We start from the raw sequence: 21,533 nt of genomic DNA on the forward strand, positions 1-21,533 counted from the left end.
TTCAGTGGATTATGGTTGTATTTGGCATATATTGATAGGAACAGTTAAAAATGTATCCCTGAAAAAATCTAGACCTATTCAAAGAAAAGATCAGAATAGCCCACTCTGAGTGAAAAAGCCTTACTTTTTAAAAACTCATTTTTCCAGGGAGGCTCTACAGTCATATTCACTTGCCTTCAGGGTTTAATTTCAGACAAAAGCAGATAGCTGGCATAGATCTCAGCCAAAATGATTAGTGTTTTGGAAAACTTGCAACCCACTTGAAACACAATTTTACATGGGAAATGCTGAGCAAATTTAGCAATAGACTGCACTATCAGTCCTGTCCATAATGTCAAAGCTCAGACTCTGGCAAATATTAAAATTTTGACAGCAAAGGCACAAGTATATATCTAACTATAAATGTTATTCCCTAGGTAATGTACACAACATATGAAAATCTCTCTTCCTAATGCAGAAAAACTACTTTTAGAGACAATATTAGCACTGTTTCTTGTCAGTGATGGCAAGTCAAGAAAATTGCAACAAAACACACTAAGCCACATAAGAGATTGATTTCTAGTGTCCAGCTTATAGATGCAGAGAATTCTCCACAAATATTATAAAAGCAAATCTGACACCTTTGTGCATATGAATCCTCATGCTGTTTTTTCAGAGAAGCTGTTAGAAGTTAAATTATTATTTCAGTTTAGACTCAGACGCCCAAGAAAATAATAATTTCTGAAAACTAGAATAGTTTCTGCTTCTTACAGTTCCATGTATATAAACCTGCAATAAACATCACCTTCTTCTATGCTAAAGGCAAGATTATTTATTGATGTTTAAGGTGTGCAGGACAGAGCAGTGAAAAAGTCTGTATATAACTAACTAGGTAAAGACACAAATAGCTGGAAAAAAAGTTTAATTTCTCAGGAATTATTTTTTCTTGGAGAAAGAAGTATGTTACATGCAGGTATGGTCACAAGTATCACATTAAAAGGGTTAGCTTCCAAATGTACCCCAAATATACACAAAAGGTTTTGCCTGCTCATCACATTGTATCTCTTGTTAGTCTTTACCTACACAGTTCTGAGTGTGAATATGCTCCTTTGTGTCAAGTCTGTAAATAAATATGGAAAAACAGTATTTTTATTCTCACTTAGTTTGTACACCTGGAAAAGAAAACATGAATCTGTAGAAAGAATAAACTAAATGTGCAGCCTACCACACAGAATCACCGAATGTTAGGGATTGGAAGGGACCTTGAAAGATCATCTAGTCCAATCCCCAACAGTTTATAATCCCCAATCAGTTTACAATCCCCACACAGTTTATAGTTGCACTGTGTGCCTGTTATTTTTTCCACAAATGCTTTCCCTTAGAACTAGACTGTCACTAATTAAAACTTGGTTACTAAATAAAGGTAGATTCTGCTAATATTCATTTATCAACACATACACTCAAACTAATTACCAGCTGCACAGCTTTTACATTCCAAACCAATGGCTGAGGTTTGCATCCTTTTTTTTTTTTTTTTTTAAATTATATAGCAAGATGAACAAAAAGACCTGTAGAGCATTGTTCCAGCCTCATGCTAATAGAATTGGAGATGCATTTATGCATTTGCACAGGTTAGGCAAGCAAAACTAACAGCCACCTGCCTATATTTGTACAGTATCAAAAGCAAGCTCTGGAAATACTGTAAAAACCTGCTGCATCTTTAGCACAACTGCTGCACCAGTGGAATGGTGCTCCTATATGAATAATGCAGTGTACTGGCTTGAGCGCATGCAAAGGTTCAGGAGGAAGGAAGCTGTAAACATGCATGCAGAAAATACAGGGGGAGGTATGTGAAAAGATATGACAACCATATACAGCTAAATCTTAAGATTTTCATTGCATTTCAGGTATTATTAGATGTCAGTCTGAATGTGCTCAAACAATTTACACTTCAACTGAGCTGCTGAATAATGAGCCCCTGCTAGCTACAAGGTGACTGACTCACACTGGATAGCTTGTTTGAGTGAGAAGATAACTGCTTGCTTGATAGGCCGAAGAACCACGTCTTTCTAGAATAGCAGAGACCTACTTTATCCTGTGATTTGCTGTCAGGATCTAGCAAAACTGGCCCTGGTGGTTTGCTGATTCAGTAACCACCGTTCTGTTACTCTAAAAATCAGATGAGTTTTTAAAGAGACCATATGTGACTAATCAACAGCCCAGTCTGCCTTTTCACAGTCCCTTCCCTGTAGGTAAAGCCAGGATGCAACAGAAAATGTGTAGTGACAACTTGAGCAAGTTTTCTGCTGTTGTTGCAGAACTGCAGAAGCCCTACCCCACTACTGCAGGCAGTGCGAGTGCATGGGCCTGGACAGGCCTGGCTCTCCCTGCTCCTCTACTCCCCAGCTCCGCTCGGGACATACTCTTTAAGGGGGGCCTGACCCTCAGGTGCAGCTACACATTATCTGATAATGAAAACCCATGGGAGCTGTGTTTCCATGTGTTTCCCCAGTAAGGACTCAGCTCTTTGCATCATTAGGTCCTACGCGTGTGCCGAAGCATTTTCCTTCAGGAAAGTACTCAGAATAAAATGACAGGGTTCTGTGCTTGTTTTGCCTCTTACGTGAAAAGCCCAAGACAGATTATTATTTTAGGACTGCATATGAGATCTCTTTGACAGTTGCCCTGATTTATTAACCTATAACTCTGGGGCAAGGGAATTGGATACTTTTATCAGATGTCAACAAGGGCCAAGCATCTAATATCCTCAGGCTCTTCTGAAACCCCAATGTGCATCTCTCAACTAATTGAAAGCAGATTCTCTTTTACTGCAACTCGTGAGAGACATTTCTTTTTTTCTCTGTACAAATATTCCTCTGGGCTTCATTTTATCACCACATAAAATACATACCAGTAAATGACAGTAAGACAAAAAAAAATCCAAATGCATACAAAAAATAAAATGATAAAATTAACAGTGAGGAATCACATTTGAAACACAAAATTAGCATCAAAGTTCAATGCAGGCATGCTACATAAGTTAAGATTTACTTCATCATGAGAAGACCAATCCTATAATGAAATCTTTAAAACTCCAACACAACACACACCTGCTTCTCCACAAAGTCATTACAAAGGACATTCAAAATTATTCATGAGTTTCTGACATTCTGCTCATATTTAGAAAGAATGTTTTTTTAATAGCAATTAATAACTACCAAACTAGGACTGCTCCCTTTACCTTACATTGTGCATTACAATTAATGAACTCTAAAAGTACAGGCTCCATGCCCTGAACAGTAGTCTCACGTGGTCATTTTTGCTCCATACCACTGACTATTACAGCCTTTAACAATCCTGAGACTGCTGGGGGAAGAAAAGATAAAAAGACAAATAAGCTGCATTATGGATTAATTACTTCTTCAAAATGGCATCAGACTGTAGAGAGTCCTCAGCACTGATGGTTGGTAAGAGTACATCCCTCAACTCTTGCTTATGACAGAATTAAAATACAGAATTTTAATAGGTACAATCTTCAATAGCCTTATGCTATTGACTTTCTGTGCCCATAAATCTATCCCTCCCCAGCTGTGGTGGGTATTTCAGGATATTATGTGCTATCCACTTGTAATTCCTTCTGAATTTTGCTTTTTCTCATTTAAATGGCAGACGAGAGGGACTTGGTCATTCTCACAACACTATCAGGGAGTTTCTGTAGCAGTTTGTTTCCCAACACGTTTGCTCAAAATTACCATTATGTTTTTAAAATAAGAAAACCAGAACTTACAACCTTGAAACAACAAAATCATCAATGAAATCAATAAAGACAATAACTTTTTTTTTTTTAAATAAAATTAATGCAAAGCATAAACGTTGAGAATAGGTATTTCAACAAAAAGAAATAACATTTATAGCAATACACTTGTGACAAAACAGAAGAGTCATCAAAATTCTGGCAGTTCCTCTGCCAGCAAACTATCAGGAAAAGAAAGCTCTACATCTCCACTTGTTGGCTTCAAAACAATACTTTTTTCCTTATTATATGCTCAAAGGGTATAGGAGCACTTTTTCAATTAAATTACCTGTCCCAGTGATCTCCAGTCTAGGCTGGCACTCCCAATGTACACATGTTGTTTATCAACAATCCAGAAAGATGACTGAAGGCGACCTTCATTATATGCTGACATGTTCATATACAGCACTTCAGCACCTAGAGATTTACAGACACAACAACAAAAAACACTGTTTAGAAGTACAGAAGTTACAGACATTAAAGAAAAGAAACTTCACATTTCAGGGTCTCAGCTATCAAAGCTACAAAGGGACATAATTAAACATATCATTAAGGCTTAAAGTCAATGATAGACAGTCTTACTGTCCCACTATTCCAGACCTTAATTAACATATATTCCAGAAAAACAGGTGTAGGGAACATCCCCATGTTTTATTCTCTTTGCTTATTTACCTCCCTTTTTAGAATCATGTAATTGCTATTTTTTCAAGCACTATATGCTCCTAAAACCATTTTTAAATGTCTATGCTGCAACTCTAACCTGCTACATATTATAATGACCTCTGAGGTATAAAACCCAACTATATGCCCAACCTGAAAAGCAAACTCTTTTCCCTTGCCCTGTGCAATGCTCTGAGCACAAAGCCTGCAGTGGTTTACCACATGGAACAGACGCCAATGAGAGGACCGTGGAAAATATTAAGGAGTGAGGAAAGAAACAGAGACCTGAAGTATGCTGAAGCTATGTTCAATTCTACTTATATGTGACTTTGAGCCTGCCACTTTGAATTGCATGGTTTTCTTAAGGATTAAAGTCTGCTGAAATCAAAGGACCTACTTTTAGGGGGAAAAGCTGTTGGCTCCATCACATGAGTAAAAATGTCTGAATCAGCCCCATCAGTATGTTTGCAGCACTAAGCACAGAATATATTTAATATTAGATGAGTTCATGGGATTTCTCACATCATTATTTTTCTTTCAGTGCTCCAGTGTTTGTAAGATTAGGTGATTAATCTGAATTAATTATTGCTGAAGGTAATTTAAAGTAACCCAATCTCTTTCTACTTGTCACAGTAAGTGGGCAAGAGAAGTGACAGTAAAGCAGACTAGAGGGCAGCTATCTCCCATTAAACATTCATGTGATCATCAGTACCATGAATTCCCATAATGTCTGAATAGGAATCACAACTTTAGAATTACAGGATACTTCAGGAACTAAAATATTTTTTATTTAACCTCTTATTTCTGACCTTCTAAGAAATATTTGACTCTCAATTTTAAGCTGTAATTGCCAGTGATAAATATTTACTTTCATTATTATTATTATGAAAATTACAAATTTATCTTGAATGAATGATTCCAGAAGTTCAGACATCAGGAAAAAAAAAGATATAGTAAGGCACCAAACTTGCAACACAGGACTTTAAGTAAGAAACAGGTCACTACAGTTACATTTCATGCTACCTGGCTACATTTCCAATTTTTTTCCAGGTATCATCTAACCTTGGAAATGAAAGGCTGGAAACAAAGCATTACTCCTTTGAATGTGTTGCTGTTTTCAATCCATGCGTTAATGAGGAGAACTGTGCTAATTAATGAGATAATGTACGTGAACTGGTAAAGAAACGAGAAAACACTAGAGCAGGTGTTAAATGTTTATATGTAATATTGTTTTCCAATGAATAAACAAAAGCAACTCCTCCTACTAGCTGAGGAAAACTGTTCTGTAAGGCACTAAACTTCTAGCTGATTATCTGAAAACTGTGTTTAAAAATCAAGTTTAACATAGCAGTTTGCCTTGATCATAATTTCTTTCCATACATCCAATTTACAACATTAAACAGTATAAGAATTTAACACCCACAACACACCTACAGCAAATAGATTATAAATGAAGTGTTAGCATTTTCATATAGGAAAGGTAAAACTATCTGCACCAACAATGATCTTTCTTCTCATAACTGAGTGCCTAAAATAAAAACATTTAAAAATATTTTTGAAATATTCAATGCTGAATAAAAATGTTGATTGCCAAAGTTACAACAGGAAACTATTTTACCAACAATATTAACATTAAAAATAGCAGCCATCTTCAGTAACCTGACACAAAATTCTAGGTATAAGACCCCAGGGTTTGGGAGCAGTTTACATACTGACATAATTGGTAGGAGAGGACTATCACTCTAAAATATAATCTAGACTTCAATTACCAAAATACTGATTATAGCAGTGCAGGTGATACTGCTAGCATACACACCACTAAAAACAAAACGTGAAACCCAATTTCTTTTTCTTCTGGAAACAGCCAACTCATAAGGCTGAGGAAACAGTATCTCCAAGTTAATTAAAAAAAGAGAAGTCGTGTTGCAGGGAGCAGCTGCTGTATAGCCTATTAATGAGCCCTTAACTTTTGATGAAAGGAAACATGCATCAGTATTGATAATTGCCTCTGTTCTAGAAGCTCTTGAGATGTTTTGTTAAAATAGGCTTATCAGGCCTTCAACACAATCCATCATCCCTAGCGTGGTCCAGTTCCCATGAGGAAATTAAATTGGAGTGATCAATATGTGAAGCCATAACAGAACTCTTTATCATGCTGCAGCCTCAATTACACAAAGCTGGGGGTCTAGTGAGTTCAACCAGAAGGCACAATTTGTAGCTTTGATTGCTAATGTAGATGCCAGACTCTTAGAAAATAAGTCCAACAATTTTGGTTCACTGAACATTAAAGTGCAGGATAAGAGCTTAGAGAAAACCAGTGCTGTCACTCAAAACTTGACTGGATTTGCCTGTCCCATCAAATCGTGCACTGTAAAGGCTGGGCCAGAGTGCTCGTTTCTCACAGGAAGAAAGTATACTGCAGGGATCAAAGCGTGCTTGAAGTGACAGACATTTATCTGAGTACTTCTTCTTCTAGGCAGAGAGGTTTGCATCCTCTAACAGGCTGGGGCACACAGCAGGATCCTGGCCTTGCGAGCCTGGGCCTTCTCAGGCCATGGGCGGGTGGGTGGGTGGGGGAACAGAGCCCCTGAGGGGTGCCAGGCTGCTGCTTGGCCTCTTGGTCTACCACACAAGGGGGGAGAAATAATACAGAAGGCAACAGGAGTACTTCAAAAAGACTGACCTTTCATTCATTTCCCAAAGGAATCCCAAAGCAGAAGCACAGCACAAGAAAATGTGATTTACCATTTCTAGCCTTGCAAAGTGCTGTTTGGTCTAGCTGCCTGCTGCCAGGTAGCTTGATAACACTAACAATGTTATCAAGGCCACAGGGCAGGCTTGACTTCTAAACAGGAGCTTAAGGCCAGGACTTTTTCTGAATACTTGAGTCCAAACACTCTAAGCTGTTAGCGGGAGACTTTAATCAGGGGCTTACTGTGCAGATGCTCTGTTAGGGAAAAACCTTGTGTCATGCATAAGCACATCTTGGTGCAGCTGTGTTGCAGCATATGCTAGCTGTGGAGTTTACTATTGCTGTGGCAAGGTCACCAGGCAGCTACACAAACTGGGAGACCTGCCCAGGAGGCTGCAGCAGGCCAGGGCTCACAGGGTTGCCTCTGCGCCTCCAGCGACTCATCTATGAGGCCGACTGCAGGAGGTGCAGCCTCTGGTCCCACATCCGTGTGCACCCTGGAATAGTACCAGCTTGTCCTGGTACAGAGGCAATGTCACTGAGCCGAATCACCTCACTGGTGGATACAGTAAAACTTTTTTTTGTAAAGAAGACTGAGAAAGAGCAACTGCTTAGGCTGCTATTATCACAGCTGCCTCAAAAGCAAACATGCAAATTTCAGCAGCACCAGTTCCAGGCTAAACTTGCAGTGGAGTTAGCAAACATAACGCCCAAGGAACAGAAGCTTCCTTTGCTTGTATCACGGCTAAAATTGGCCTTCTGTCTTCACAACACTCTTACTCTCACTTTAAGTGTTTTTAAAACTAGACAAAGAAAAATGGGGAGGAGGAAGGATTTAAGGACTGAGATGAGAACAAGGCACAGGTATCTGGGAAGCTGCAGCAACAGTGAGGGGTGATTCACAACAGGCAGAGCGGTGATGAGAGGACTGAGAGCCCTGACTGCATCAGCCCTGACAGGAGGGAGCTGCACTGCAGTGGACAGGCAGTGGAGAGAGATGCACAGCCTGAAAGCACGTGCTGGGACAGCAGAGCCCCAGGAGAACGGGTTGTGGAGTCAGGCTGGACGCAACTGCCCCCTGCTAGACACAGGAGAGTTGTAAAGGTGGAGGAGATAAACAGGGGCTTTTTAGTGCTTCTCCTTCCCCATCTTGGGAAAACAGGGCCTGTTATGTGCAGGTCACGGGAGCACAGCAGGGAAGGGGGAGCTGCACAGAGCTGTTGGTAGGCAGGGGATGTGGGGAGATTGCAGAGGGTTCCCAAAGGAGGAGGGAGAGCAAGATGCAAGGAAGCTCTAGTACACAAAATGAGTATGGTCAGTGAAAGCAATGCTGTTTATGGCTCTCTTGTATACATATTTGCAGTTTGTACCTGCCAAATGCCCCTGCAACACATCCAATCCCCTGCTCATCCTCCAGCCACCGTTCCCCACATCACATCATCACCAAACTGGCCACAGTAAAAACAGCTGCTCTCCTCGGCTTACCCCATTCTTGCTGTCCCTTCACTCATCACCATATGTCTATCCTTTGGTCGTGGCACTATTTTTTTTTTCCTCTCCTAGTTCTGTGTTTCCCAAGCAAACACTCCAAGTAATATGACCTTTAAAAAGGAATCTGAGAACCTGAGCCATGGCCTATTTGTTTCACCCTGCTGCTGACAGTCTCTTGGCACACAACTATACACACTTTGATCTATACATTTTGGACAGTGGCCTCAAGCTGAAGTCAAGAGCAGGCTTACCTTGTCCAGACCGTGAACCCTAGAGCTCACAAGAGCACACACACTCAGGCACCTCACACAGCCTCTCTGGGAGGCTACCACGTGGGTGGGAGGCAGCATGTGCTGCACTTACTGTGGTGCCATGCAGCAGCTCCACTCCTGCAGATATGCTGAGTGTTCAGAGCAGCATAGATGCAGGTAATATTTGTATTGCCAAAATAGCACAATATCATGTGCTAACTCAAAGATCAACAAAAGATCCTTTATTATCCCTAAATCCCAAACTTATAAAAAATAAAATAAAAATTGCTCACTAAGAAATATGAATGCGAGTACACACACATATATGGATGTATATATTTTCAAAGCGAACACCTCGTTCCTTACATTTTGCAGTAGATGCTTCCATTTTACTTATTTGCCTTCAGCTACAAAACTTACTACAACATACACTTACAATTAAAAATAAGTTTCATTTTACTGAGACAGAAATCCAGAGTTTTTCAAACCCTGTCAAGTGGCAGAGTACCTGCCCCATGCTGGGCAGACCCAAGTGACCGAGGGAGAGGATCATCTCCCCAGGAACTTTTATGCTTTTTTCTTAGCTGATTGCAGAAAGTCTGGAGTTGTTCCAGAAGCTCCATTAGCGTGACCTGCCAGCACTCGGAGGAGGACAAGTACAAAAGCAGAGGAATGCACAACTTGACAACACAGTTATTTTTACTATGTCTCTGAATGATTAAAAGGCAAACTAGAATATTTACTATTTCTTGCTCTTTATGGAATATTGGATTTAAAATGCAATTTAAAAGTCTGCCTGGCCCCAGAAGGATTAATGATTCAGACTTTGAAGAGAAAATACTCAAAGACTTTTAGGGAAATCTCTGATGGTAATACCTTAACTGCGAATTGGCTGTTTTGCTTACACTCTTCCCCCATTCCTCATCTTCCCCCCCCACTCCCTCCTCTTCACAGGACTGATCTTACCACTCTGGGTGTTATTCATTCACCGTATTATTTGTACTCTGTGTGCTGTTTATCACCTCAATTTCATACTAATAAAAAAGAAAAAACATAAATACTTTAACAACTCTGTATGCAACTGCCACATACAAAAATGAAATCGTAGGTACTCAAAGAAACTGTGTTCTCTTACAAGATCAATCAATACCCAAAGAGCCTTTTTAATAGAACTAGTGTCCATACCACCTTGAGCTTATATTGCCTGCCCTAAAGCATAGCACTCAAACTGCATGCTGGACAAAAACGCCTTCCTTCAGTATGAAATTCCCACTCACTCCCAACATACAGCCAGCCATACTCTATGTGCACATGCAGCTTCTCAAAACAGTACGAGGCCCCAAAGCTAATGCTGTCTGTAGTAAGATGAGGCTGTTTCTGATGGAGCCATGTTCATGAAAAATTACTGGGTTGTTACTGCCTTCCCTTACATCATCTGTGGTCACCGATACAAAGACAGTTTTGAGGAAATCAGTGAACAGGAGAGGGATCTCTGGCTGCAGCTCCGTGCATCCCTCTGGGCCATTGCTGGAGAGATGCAGGTGCCTGCAGCAGCCTCTGGAGTTGAACTGGATGGGCTGACAGGCTCAGGGCTGTGGCGTGGGTGGTTTGAGGGAAACATGCAGAAAGCACTCTGCTCCCTGCACTCTGCCACTGCTCAGCTCTGCTGGCATGCTCCCTCGCCAGCTCACGTGTCTGAGCCTGGCTGTGCTTGGAGGAAAGACTGCTCGGGGAGCACTTCCCTGAGCAGACGGGCTGCAGCCAGGGATCTCCCTGTGGAGTTGCGGGTGTGGGAAGAGAGAGGTCTCCGTCACTGCCCACTGACTTCCCAGCCTCCTCTCCTCAGGCACTGAGCCAGCTCCTTGCCTGGTTCCCTTCTCTCCCCAGCAGACCATAACACACCATCAGGCTCTGGCCAGTGTGACTGGGGACAGCAAACATCCTCCACAATCACCAGTGGTTTTTGCTTTCTTTTTCACCCATTTAGTGCATTAAAATCATTTCTGTGAACAAGCACAGCCCCAGAAACTGCTCTATTCACCCAGCTGGGGAAGCCAAGAGCTGAACACAGGGACAGGAGCGAGCAGGAAGGAGGAGAAATAGGGACAAATGGAGCATTTCAAAACCCAGCTCCCTGTTTGAAAATAGAGTGTTTTACAGAACTACAACTGTCATGGTTACTGTTTTTTTTTTTTTTTTTTTTTTTAATTAGCAATAATATTGGCATAAACAGATCTCATGTTCAGTGATTCTTCTTCCATCCACCACCTCCTCCTCCTGGGTAGCTTTTTGGGCACCCAAGGAATGACCCTGATCAGAGACAGACCCAGGTCAAAAAATTATGGTGACACAACTGAAGGCACAGCACAAATATGAGTGGCTTGTGGTTGGGTGCAATGAGATGCAGGAACTGCTTAGGCCAGTGCTGCCATTTAAAGGTACGTCCACATAATCTCAGCCTCAGTTCCTCTCAAAATCAGGCCTCTGAAAAATTCAAGGTGCCAAATCCTAGTATGTGTTTGCCTTTCATCTCACATAACCATTTGCATCATGCAAACAAAGGAGATATGAGGGCAGTAATGGCATTTGCTTGCAATGCTGTTTCCCACGTGCTTACACCAGGGTTTTGCAGTGAGAGAGAAGATCCAGAAAAGACCCACCAGGGGATCTGCATGTGTGCAGTTTGATCATGGTATGCAGGACGGCAAATCCTTGAGAACAAAGCAAAGGTCAGAATTAATTTCTTTCAATTTCTTGTTTAACTTCAATGACATCTTGGGAGCTAGTTAGTTCCCAAGGCAACATATATCCAAACACTGGCTTCCAGGATTTCAAATGTCGGCCTTTGGTGCTAGTCCACGTAATCAAAATACCAATTTCTCAGCTAAGTACCCTGCTGTAGACAGAGTTCAGCATCAGAGCATTACAGCTCTCACCCATGTGAATGCATTTTGCACTGACTGCTGTGCCCTTTCGATTTACTCAGCAGAAAATCCAACAAATAACCAAAATGCTTCCTGCCCCATGTCACAGAAGAGAGGTAAGAGATGCCTGACAACATTTCTTTGTAAAACCTACTCATAGCAACTAAACACAATTTCTGATTCACTGAACACTGAAGGTCCATCTTAATACAGGGTGGGCAAACCATGTCAAATATGACAGGGAAATACAAGGTCTCCTCTTCACCTGCAGAGCAGATACAGGACAGGCATGCTCCACTCAAGCTTCCCCACAGATAGCAAGTAGCTCAGCTGATTAATCACATACATGCACGTTTAACCAAGCTATGCACTGAATTTTGGACTGCAAAAATGGAAAGAACTCATAGGACACTAGACCTCTGGTCCTTCCAAAGACAGAAATCCAGTTTCCAGTGAACACTCACGTCTTTCTCATTCCGTAAGTCCATAAAGCCTGAGATTTCATAAGGAAAAACCACAAAACACAGTGAAGCCCTATAACACATTAACAAAACAGTATTTAGAAACAGGAATTGAAGCCTGAAGTACCTTACTGCAATGCAGGCTATATCACCACACTAATTTTAAAAGTAAAATAACCTTCTTAGCACCATGTAAAACACTATTATTAATTTGCTTTTATTATCATTTGCACTAGAATAGTTCTTTCTTCTCCCTTTTTTTTCTTAAATCCTGTGGTGTATGCTTTATTTTTAGGTAAGATTTTTAGTTGTTAATTTAGAATTTTACATACTATATTTTCCACCAGAAAGCATCTATTCTACTCTTAATTAAGGCACATACATGTTACAACCATGCCTTTGGAAGGCACAGGCTGCCACCCAAGATATTTTTGATATGCAGCTACCCCCACAAAATGCTAGCAGCTGACAGTACAATTCATTGCATGGAATAAGTCAGGAAAGCTGACGTGCTTTAACTCTGCAATTTCCCACCTGAACTTGCTGTCCTGAAGCCAGTGATTTCTGTACTGTATATGTTAGAGAAAGCCTTACTGGATGGGACAAAGTTTAGGACTCTTATTTTAAGCTATTTGTAAAAGGAAAAGAAAAAAAAATCTTAATGCAAAAGAAGCATCTTCTAAAGATCCGAACAGCTTTTCCTTGCCCTCTAATAATTGTATTGGACGTATATTCATGCCTTTGTTGAGGGGCTTTGCTGCATGGTGCAGCAAGCATGAGAGACATCCTTACATTTTGCACAGATGTGACACTGACATCAGAATCACTATTTTTCAGATTTTTACTTCTTTTAGAGCTGTTTAAGGTATTTCATATCAATAATAGATTTTTAAATAAAACTTCGAATAGTAAGAGAACTGATGATCAGTTCAATTCTTTTCCCTTAGCAGAACTCGGCACTCTTCTAGAAAAATAGTAACTTAAATAGCATTTTCTGAATGTAAATCTGTTTTGTGAGTCTGATGATTCAGTAAAGTCTGGAAGACAACAAGTATACAACAAAGTTTGACAGAATACATACATAATTTTAATTTCCATCTTTTTTTTTTTTTTTTTTCTCTCCATTATTGGAGAGAGAAGCAGGCTGTTCATTTACTAGATGAAGCTATAAATGTGATTGCTTTACAGATTGGGAAAAGTAATTTTCTTACTTAGCCGATTCAGGCGACAAAGCACATTACCACTTAAAGGAAGACTATTACACTATCAGTAAAGGCATTACTAAAGTTGGATTGTGCCTTTTTCTCTTTGCCTAATTATAATTGCATAAGTTTTTGTTATAAAAGAAAGTTATTTTAAATACAATAAAGAGATTAGTAAACTCACACACTACTCCCCTCCACTTTCAAAGACTTTTTACTTGGATTAGCATTATGAAGAACTAGATTGATTCATACACTTCCTAGATAAAATATCCTAGAACGAAGGAACATCTGGAACATTTTTTTCATCTTAACACATGAAGAATGAGAATCACAGCCCTCTATGAATGAATATTTTAGGGTTAAATCCCTTAAAAAATTGCAGCAACTATTTTTCTCTGACTTTATCAACATCATTTCATTCTGACATTTATATACTCTAAATCCTTCAGTATCAGCATCAGTCATTTTTAAATGTTGACTAGTAACAACAACACTTGTGCAATTGCTGCCAAGGTGTGGTCCTCAGACATCTGCAGTTCTGCTTTGGCTTCTGTCGGTCTCCTTCCCGCAAAGGAGAAATCCCAGTTCCAGAAGGTGAGAAAGTGTGCTGCAGGGCTGGCAAGAAGGTAAGGGAGGACAGACTGTGCCTCCTCAGAGGGCAGTATTATTTGGTCCTAGCCCACTGTTTTTTACTTTTTACAATATCTTCATAATAGAATTGTCTTCCTGCACCTGCATTAACAGGTCTGAACAGCTCTGGAATATTATTTCCAGACTACAAAAAACCAGAACAGGCTGACCTGGCCAGGGTTGTACACGGAAAGCAGAGGCACAGCCAGAACCAATCAACCTGGGTCTGCCAGTGGCACAGTCATTTCCTTCTACTAGTTCTCACTTCTCCCACAGGATCTTTCCCCAACTCTTTCCTTTGATTCTGTCCTATTACCCTGCCAAGTCAGCCTTTGACTTTTCCTTTTTTTTTTTTTTTTTTTTTTCCCAGATCATTCTTATTTCAATTCCAATTATTTTTCTCTGCTTTCATCTACTTTGTCACAAGCCCACCAAGAACATGCCTGGCCTTCTACCAGCATTCTTTTCTGATGTTTTCCTAAATTAATTACTCACTTTTCTGTTTCTGCCCTCCTCTTTAATCTGATTCATTCCTCATAGATCTACCTGTTATTTCATTTCCCCCACTACTTTCCCCCAGCGTCATTCTTCCTCCCTCTCAATCCCTCTCTCCCACTTCAGGCTCAGTTTATCATTTCACTCTTGCCATTGCCTACTAATTTGCTGTTTTATTTATCACATACATTCATTCAGATATTCATACTCTCCCCCACTCTCCAGTTAGTTGAGAAACATTTTTTTCTCTAACTACATATGCAGCATGATATATTTTCCAAGCCTTAAAAAAAAAAAAAAAAAAAAAAAAAAAAAAAAAGGGAATGAAAATAATATTTTTCTTGGAGTTTTAAGGGTATTCACAGTTTTGGGTGCTTATTTTATTTTGCATGTCCTGCAGGTATTAACTCTTGATATACAACCCAAAGGTATGCAAAGAAGATTGCTTACAGTTTAGGGCTCTGGGAGGTGTTGTTTATTATTATTATTATTATTATTATTATTATTATTATTATTATTATTATTATTTATTTCCTATTCCAAACAACAACTGAACCCGGGTCTAAGGTTCTTAATAAAACAAGGCACTTCTGTAGTCTCTTCTTTTATAGAAGTATATGCAGAATAGACACTGCAGCTCTGCTGGAACTGACTGAAGTGACTCATGCTTGATTTACTATATGGCAGCTCTGGCCATCTTATTGGATGCATTTGTGAAGGCTTCAGCATTCTGTTTTGGTTACACAGATGCTTCATACATTAAAATGGAGAAATTTTAGAGACAAATTGACATTCCCTAGTGCCACAAGCAGAAAAATCCACACAATGAACTGAGGAAAACTAAAAAGCATGTATGGAAACAATGCTTTGTCTGTGGGGAAATACACAGGGGATACAAATCAATAGCTTGTCAGTTAGCAGCTTTTTAACACAGATTGACTTTCAACCAAACCACCTATTTAAAATGTAGAAAGCAAAATAAAAGGAAGCCACAACTCCATACATTCTATGCTATTAGTTGAGCAAAGGACACGTGCAATGTACTGTCAATATTTAAGTGACAGCACACTGAAATCACAGAGGAGTTTGGTGTCCTGCAGGATTAGATCAGAAGTATCATCTTATTTCTTCATGGTAAACATCTGCAACTGTCTGTGAAGGACAGAAGTAAAGATCCTATTATATTATTCAACTAACAGAGCACCAGGCCTGTAGGACTTTCCTTACACTGGGGTCCCTATGAAAGTGGGGCCAGAAGGCAGCACGTACACCTCTAGTCCCAACAATCACATCGATGCCAATCCCGTCAAGGCACTCACTCTAAAAGGCAGGTGAAAGCACTGCCATCACTTCAGAGGCCCATCTGAAGTAGCTAGCTGGACACCCTGCCAGGGAAGCCTGAGGGATGACAGTATAAAGAAAAGACAGAAGAGGAAATCAAGTAGATTTGGACTATAAAATGTGTGTAAAATGGAAATGTTAAAGACTTGAAGGTGACCATGAAGCACAGGAGATGGTTCTGCTAGGGAGGGCCTTAGAATAAAGCAGACTGCTGCTGTAGAACCTCTCTCATGTGGTACAAAAGGCAAAATGGAGCAAATAAGGCTAGGTTTTATGAGAAGGAAAAAAAAAATAAAATACATAGTCTCATATTTTAAGTGCCTTAAAACTACCCAGAATGTTTGGATCCCACAGCTGATGTTCCACAAAGCTGCTCTGTATGAGAGAAGTCAGGGCAGGGCAGGCACAAATCTCAATTTCTGAGGACTTAATTTGAGTCCCTGGGGTCTGTCTAGTCTTATTCACAATGACATTGATGTGCACTAAGTGCTACGCGATGATAAATACTCTGGAAAAGAAAATAACAGATTGTGTCACAAATTGGCATCAAAATAAGTGGACATCTTGGCACTTGTCTCTGTGTCATTTCTTCATGTGTAAAATGGGAACTAAGCTATTCCTCCACTTTCTGTGAGAATGATGAACATCTATTCTTGAATATTCATGAAGCACTCTTATTTCAGCGTTAACATCACAAGAAAGAAAAAGGAAATAAAATTGTCTGCAGATTAGGTCTTGACGAGTGCTCATTAAGCAAAAGATGAGACTACACAATGAAAATGAGAGCAAAATAAAATACTATACGAATATTTACATGAGCATAAGTACCTCTGCACGATGAATTTTATAGAGTTCAGTGGGAAGAAGTGTGTCACATTCACCTAAATTCTGCATCATAGTGCAAATAGTTTAATGGCACAAAAGGTCAGGATACAGAGGATATATTTTACATACCATAAGTGACTGTTTTGTGTTCATATTAGAGAATGCACCAACTGAGTAGCAACTCCTGATTTATTCTGAGGAATGCATAGTATTCATTCAAGCTGCAACTACCAAAAAGCCTCTGTAAGGATGACTACACTAAAACTCAATGTTTTTGTAAGGCTGCACCCCTTAAGCCCCTTCTGGTAATACTTATTTTCAGAAAGATGATCTTCATAACATAAGAATGTACACTAAGAGGAAATCAACAACCAAAGAGAGAAATCTTTACCGGCTTCCTGGCAATACTTAAAAACATTTTAATAGAGACTCAGTTGTAAATGTATTATTACCAAAACCCACCTCTCCCAAGAGATGACGTAAGTACAGTTTGAAACCAGGCTAAAGAAGAATATTAGGAAATGGCATCCTTCAATAAGTAGATCTGAGTCCAAGAGAGCAAAATAAAATAAAATAACATAACGTAACATTATATAACACAGCATAATGTAAATAAAAAGGGGAGGGGAAAGAAAATAAACTCTTGTAAGTTAAATAAAACAAGTTAAAAAGATTGTGAAGAACAACAGATACTGAAGCTGCAGAATACATTGGTGCTTGTGTGTATTGTTTTGTAGATGATAAAAACATGTACAGATTCAAAAGTGATTGTTGAAAATCAAACACCACAACAAATTGCTAAATTCCATTACAAGGGAGTTCCTAATCTACAAATTGCTGAAAGAGTATACAGGGTAATGGAAATATCATACTCCAATTGCTTTTGTTATGCTTTTTTTTTTTTTTTTTTTTTGTAAGCGTGTGGTTCTTATGACTCCAGCAAGACAGAAGACAGACCTTCAGTCTGCTGCCATTGTCTGATGGCTGAAAACAGTTGCTTTGTGACCGTTTGCTTACAAAGTCTCATTTTTGAAAGCCTGTCATTGCAGTCTTAATAATACCCTGTTGATATAACTTTGAAGCTTAGTATAGATATAATATACTCCTATAACTTTACTGGTATTTTTCCCATCACTTTACTCATACATAGCTACTTTGATTAAAATCACCAGAAAGCGGGACCTGTTTTGTTTTGAGTCATAGAAGTGACTATCAATTTCTGCAGTACATAAGTACTTATATTTGCACACTATATTTAGTTAATATTCTGCCTGAAGGACAGAAAAGATGCTGAATGCACTCTGTTCTCAAGTTCAAGCCTTAGAGACAATCACTCTATAAGGGTGTGCAACGAGAGATGGAAATGATGAAGAGTAATGCAGAGATATTCTGGGAAGTTTTCTTCCAGATGAACTACTCTAGATCAAGCTTAATGTAATTTAATTCCCAACCATTAGGCTGTGTAAAAATTCATAAAATACCACAGTGCAGTAGAAGCCTAAGATTAATGTAAAAAATACTGCAGAATATTACTAGAAAGATCAGTAGTAGTATAATAGTGGCAACTTCTTGTTACAGAGATAAATCTTATTAACTAATGCTGTGTAATACAGAAGGATTTGGTCACATGGGTTTGCTTCATGGTACAACCTTACTGTATGCAGCAACCAAAAATTAGTAGCATGAGTAGCTTTTCCAGACTGTTTATCAAAGGAAAACTAAATAGTGCAAAATCAGCTTGGTTTGGTCATTTATTATTGCTCTTATATACTTCTGATGACTTCTGGTATAACTCTGAATAGTACTTTAATTGCAGGTTCAAAGCAGAAGTGTTGTATGGATAAAGCTAAGCTGCAAAGAAGTGAAAAGAACTTAAAAACACATACACATCTTCAGAGATCCAAGTGTCAGTGTCATGCCACTTCAGACTGGGCTCTTTCCAGAGCTGACCACATTCGTAGTTGCATTATAGTCTAGATGACATCAAAAACTTGAATGAGGTAAGAGACCAAAAGCTCATCATCACTGGGAAAGCTGAAGAGTGCTCATGAACAGTAGCAATCAGAAACACAGCTAATCATACCAGTGATTGTAGCAATTGACTAAGACAGTTCTAGGAAGTCAGTCAGGCTTCAAGTGGATAAGAAACATATGTGAACTATATGAATAGACAAAAGAGAACTCATCAATAATAAATTAACCGCCTTTCTTTGAACCCCCTATAAAAATACCATTGGTTTTCAGCTCTTTTCAGGATGAGACAGTGTTAGTGCTTTTTCAGCCATGAGAAATCATGGGGTACCAATGTTTCTGCAAAGGGAGCACAGCTACCTAACAAATGTTTTCTGAGCTCAAGCAGTCCTGGAAGTTCTTACTAGTTCCTCCAGTAACAGTAGGTAAGTACTTGCATGCTACCCATATGTTGTAAAAATGTCATAAATAATTTCTGCTAATACCATCCGTTATTGGCTCCTCTGTACTAAAAAGTAAAAGTGACTCAAACCAACTACTGCCATGCAAAAAGAATCCCTTCCAGCATGCAAACTATCAAACAAGATTTGGAATTATTCCCTGTGGGGTGGACCTGCTGTGTTGGACCTGACTAGTTAGTACTAGACAAAAGCAATTTGGCTGTTCACAAGAGGGCTGGATTACCAACGCTAGTAGCTACTCTGGAATTTACAAAATACGAGCGCACCCATTTCTGCTAAATCTGTGAATACATATGCATAAGTAACAGACCCAAATGCAAAGGAATTTGCAAACTGCAAAATATGTACCAAAATACTGATCAACTGTGAAAGACTTTTTCAATTAAAATTTTCCAAGCCAAAGAAATATATTATTTCTACTAAACACCTAGCATTTTAAAAGTGCTTTAAAGTACATCTAATCTTAATTCATCAAGTTAGATATAGTATTATTATAGTATTATTAACTATGGTTCTTTTAAACAATGGCTACAGTAATTGGAAAGCAAATGACTGGTATTATATAACCCAAAAGTACACCTTACCAATGGGAGGATGCTATCTCTGGGAACACAACAATTCCTCTCAGCAAAGGCATACATTTCTAAGGGAAGTCTACTGACACAGTTGCTGTAGACCTTAGAATTAGAATTTGTCACTTGCATGTTTGGATCCTGTGGGCAAAAAGAGCTTTTGGCTTAAAAGTGAACCTTTTTCCTCCTCTCCCTCTTTCTAAAACAAGCCAGCACAACCCAAGACCCTAGTTGCTTCCAGAATTTAAATTAAAACATTTTTTTTTCTCTATTTTTTTATGCATGTGACAGCCTCATACTGCTAATTTTCTAATGCTAGAGAATTTTGTAAGGCAGATCATGCCTAAGCCTTCTTAAAGTGGGTGGGTTTCAGACTCATAAGAGAAAACAAACTCTTTCACATCACAATCTATTATGGTCCCTGTTTTCAGGATATTTGTATGTCCAACGGAAGTTTTATTTGCAGAATAGGCACTGTTTTCCACAGAACTGTAATAAAAACTGGAGTAAACACCTTACTTTTTTGAGGTAAAAGACATTTAAACTGAGTAGTTGGCAATGTCAATGGAAACTGTGCCATTTATCTCAACATTTCATTCAGAACTGCACAGAAGGACTCATTCTCCAATCAAGCTTCAAAATACTGTCCTACAATCAGAAGCTTAAAATAACTATTTCACAAATAAGGGTGAGATTTTCCTTCAAAAAAATATCAGTGGGCAGCAGAAGGAGCAGAAGCAGAGCAAGGACTGGAAGGCCAGTTTCTTCCATTTCAAATAAATGTTTGACTACTACAGAGTCATGTTTAAATGGAGACAGAAATTAGAAGAATTTCTTCAAACTGTTAGAGCTCATATAGGAGGGATCCATGGAGCTCGTGTACAAAATACCCTCTACATTTTCCAAACCTTCATTATCATAAACCCTATTTTATGAGGTTAAAGATCTTCAATACTAGCTTACACAATCTTATTTCTGTCAGGTGTCTGGTAAGGTAGGTAACTCTCCTTCAAGCTGAAAATTTGGAAACCTTCAGAAGGAGAAGGATTTTGAACATATTCTTCCAGGATTCAGGCAAATGTTCTATGTCAAAAACATTCGGTTTGCCTACATGTGATTCTAAGATGTAATAAAAATTTTACCCACCCTCTTTTTTCAATCATGATTTATAAGGTTGGACACGGCTTGGCTTACCTTACATTGCAGGATCTAGCTCCCCAGCTGAAACAAATGAGAAATATTTCTTATGAGTCCTCATGGGATTTAGGCATAAAACCAACGTTGAACATTTCCTTCCTATCAAGACTTCAGTGGACATGTGCACATTTAGCAACATAAACTGAGGCAAAGGAGTTTAGGTGCTGAAACAGAAAGACATTTACCACCACCAACCCAAAACAAACAAAAAAACAGCTAAACAGAAGTTTCTGCATGTTAGTGTTGCCTAGACATAAGACAGATACTTGAATGCTTGAATTTCCAATGTGAAACTGAACCATCATTCTTTAACGTTACAAAACTCAGATCAAATTACTTGTTTCCTTCAGGAGAACTAACCCCTGGTCCTTTCAAAGGATCCTGCTTACTAGTCCCTGAAAAATCAAAGACAAAATGAGTCTATTTTTGGTTCTAACTTTTGAAAGAATGGTAACTTATCTCCAACACCCTTCCTTGCAGTCTTAAAGAACCTGGTCTGGGAAAAACTGACAAAGCAAGCAGTGGAGCTACAACTCCATTCAGTGCCTCATAACCATCAACTGAACTTCAGCTCTTAACAACACT

General features: G+C 39.1%; 1 protein-coding gene across 16 annotated transcripts in view; it reads right to left on the reverse strand.

Moving 5' to 3' along the window:
- Positions 1-21,533, reverse strand: part of PLD5 (phospholipase D family member 5) — a 317,026-nt gene that overhangs the window by 36,545 nt on the left and 258,948 nt on the right. For all 16 annotated transcript variants that reach the window (XM_084515097.1, XM_084515090.1, XM_084515086.1 and 13 more), the window contains one exon: positions 4,062-4,189. In XM_084515097.1, coding sequence (XP_084371223.1) covers positions 4,062-4,189 — 128 coding nt within the window. The remainder of the gene's footprint in view (positions 1-4,061; positions 4,190-21,533) is intronic.

The sequence above is a fragment of the Aythya ferina genome, assembly GCF_964211825.1.
Source record: "Aythya ferina genome assembly, chromosome: 3".
Taxonomy (NCBI): domain Eukaryota; kingdom Metazoa; phylum Chordata; class Aves; order Anseriformes; family Anatidae; genus Aythya; species Aythya ferina.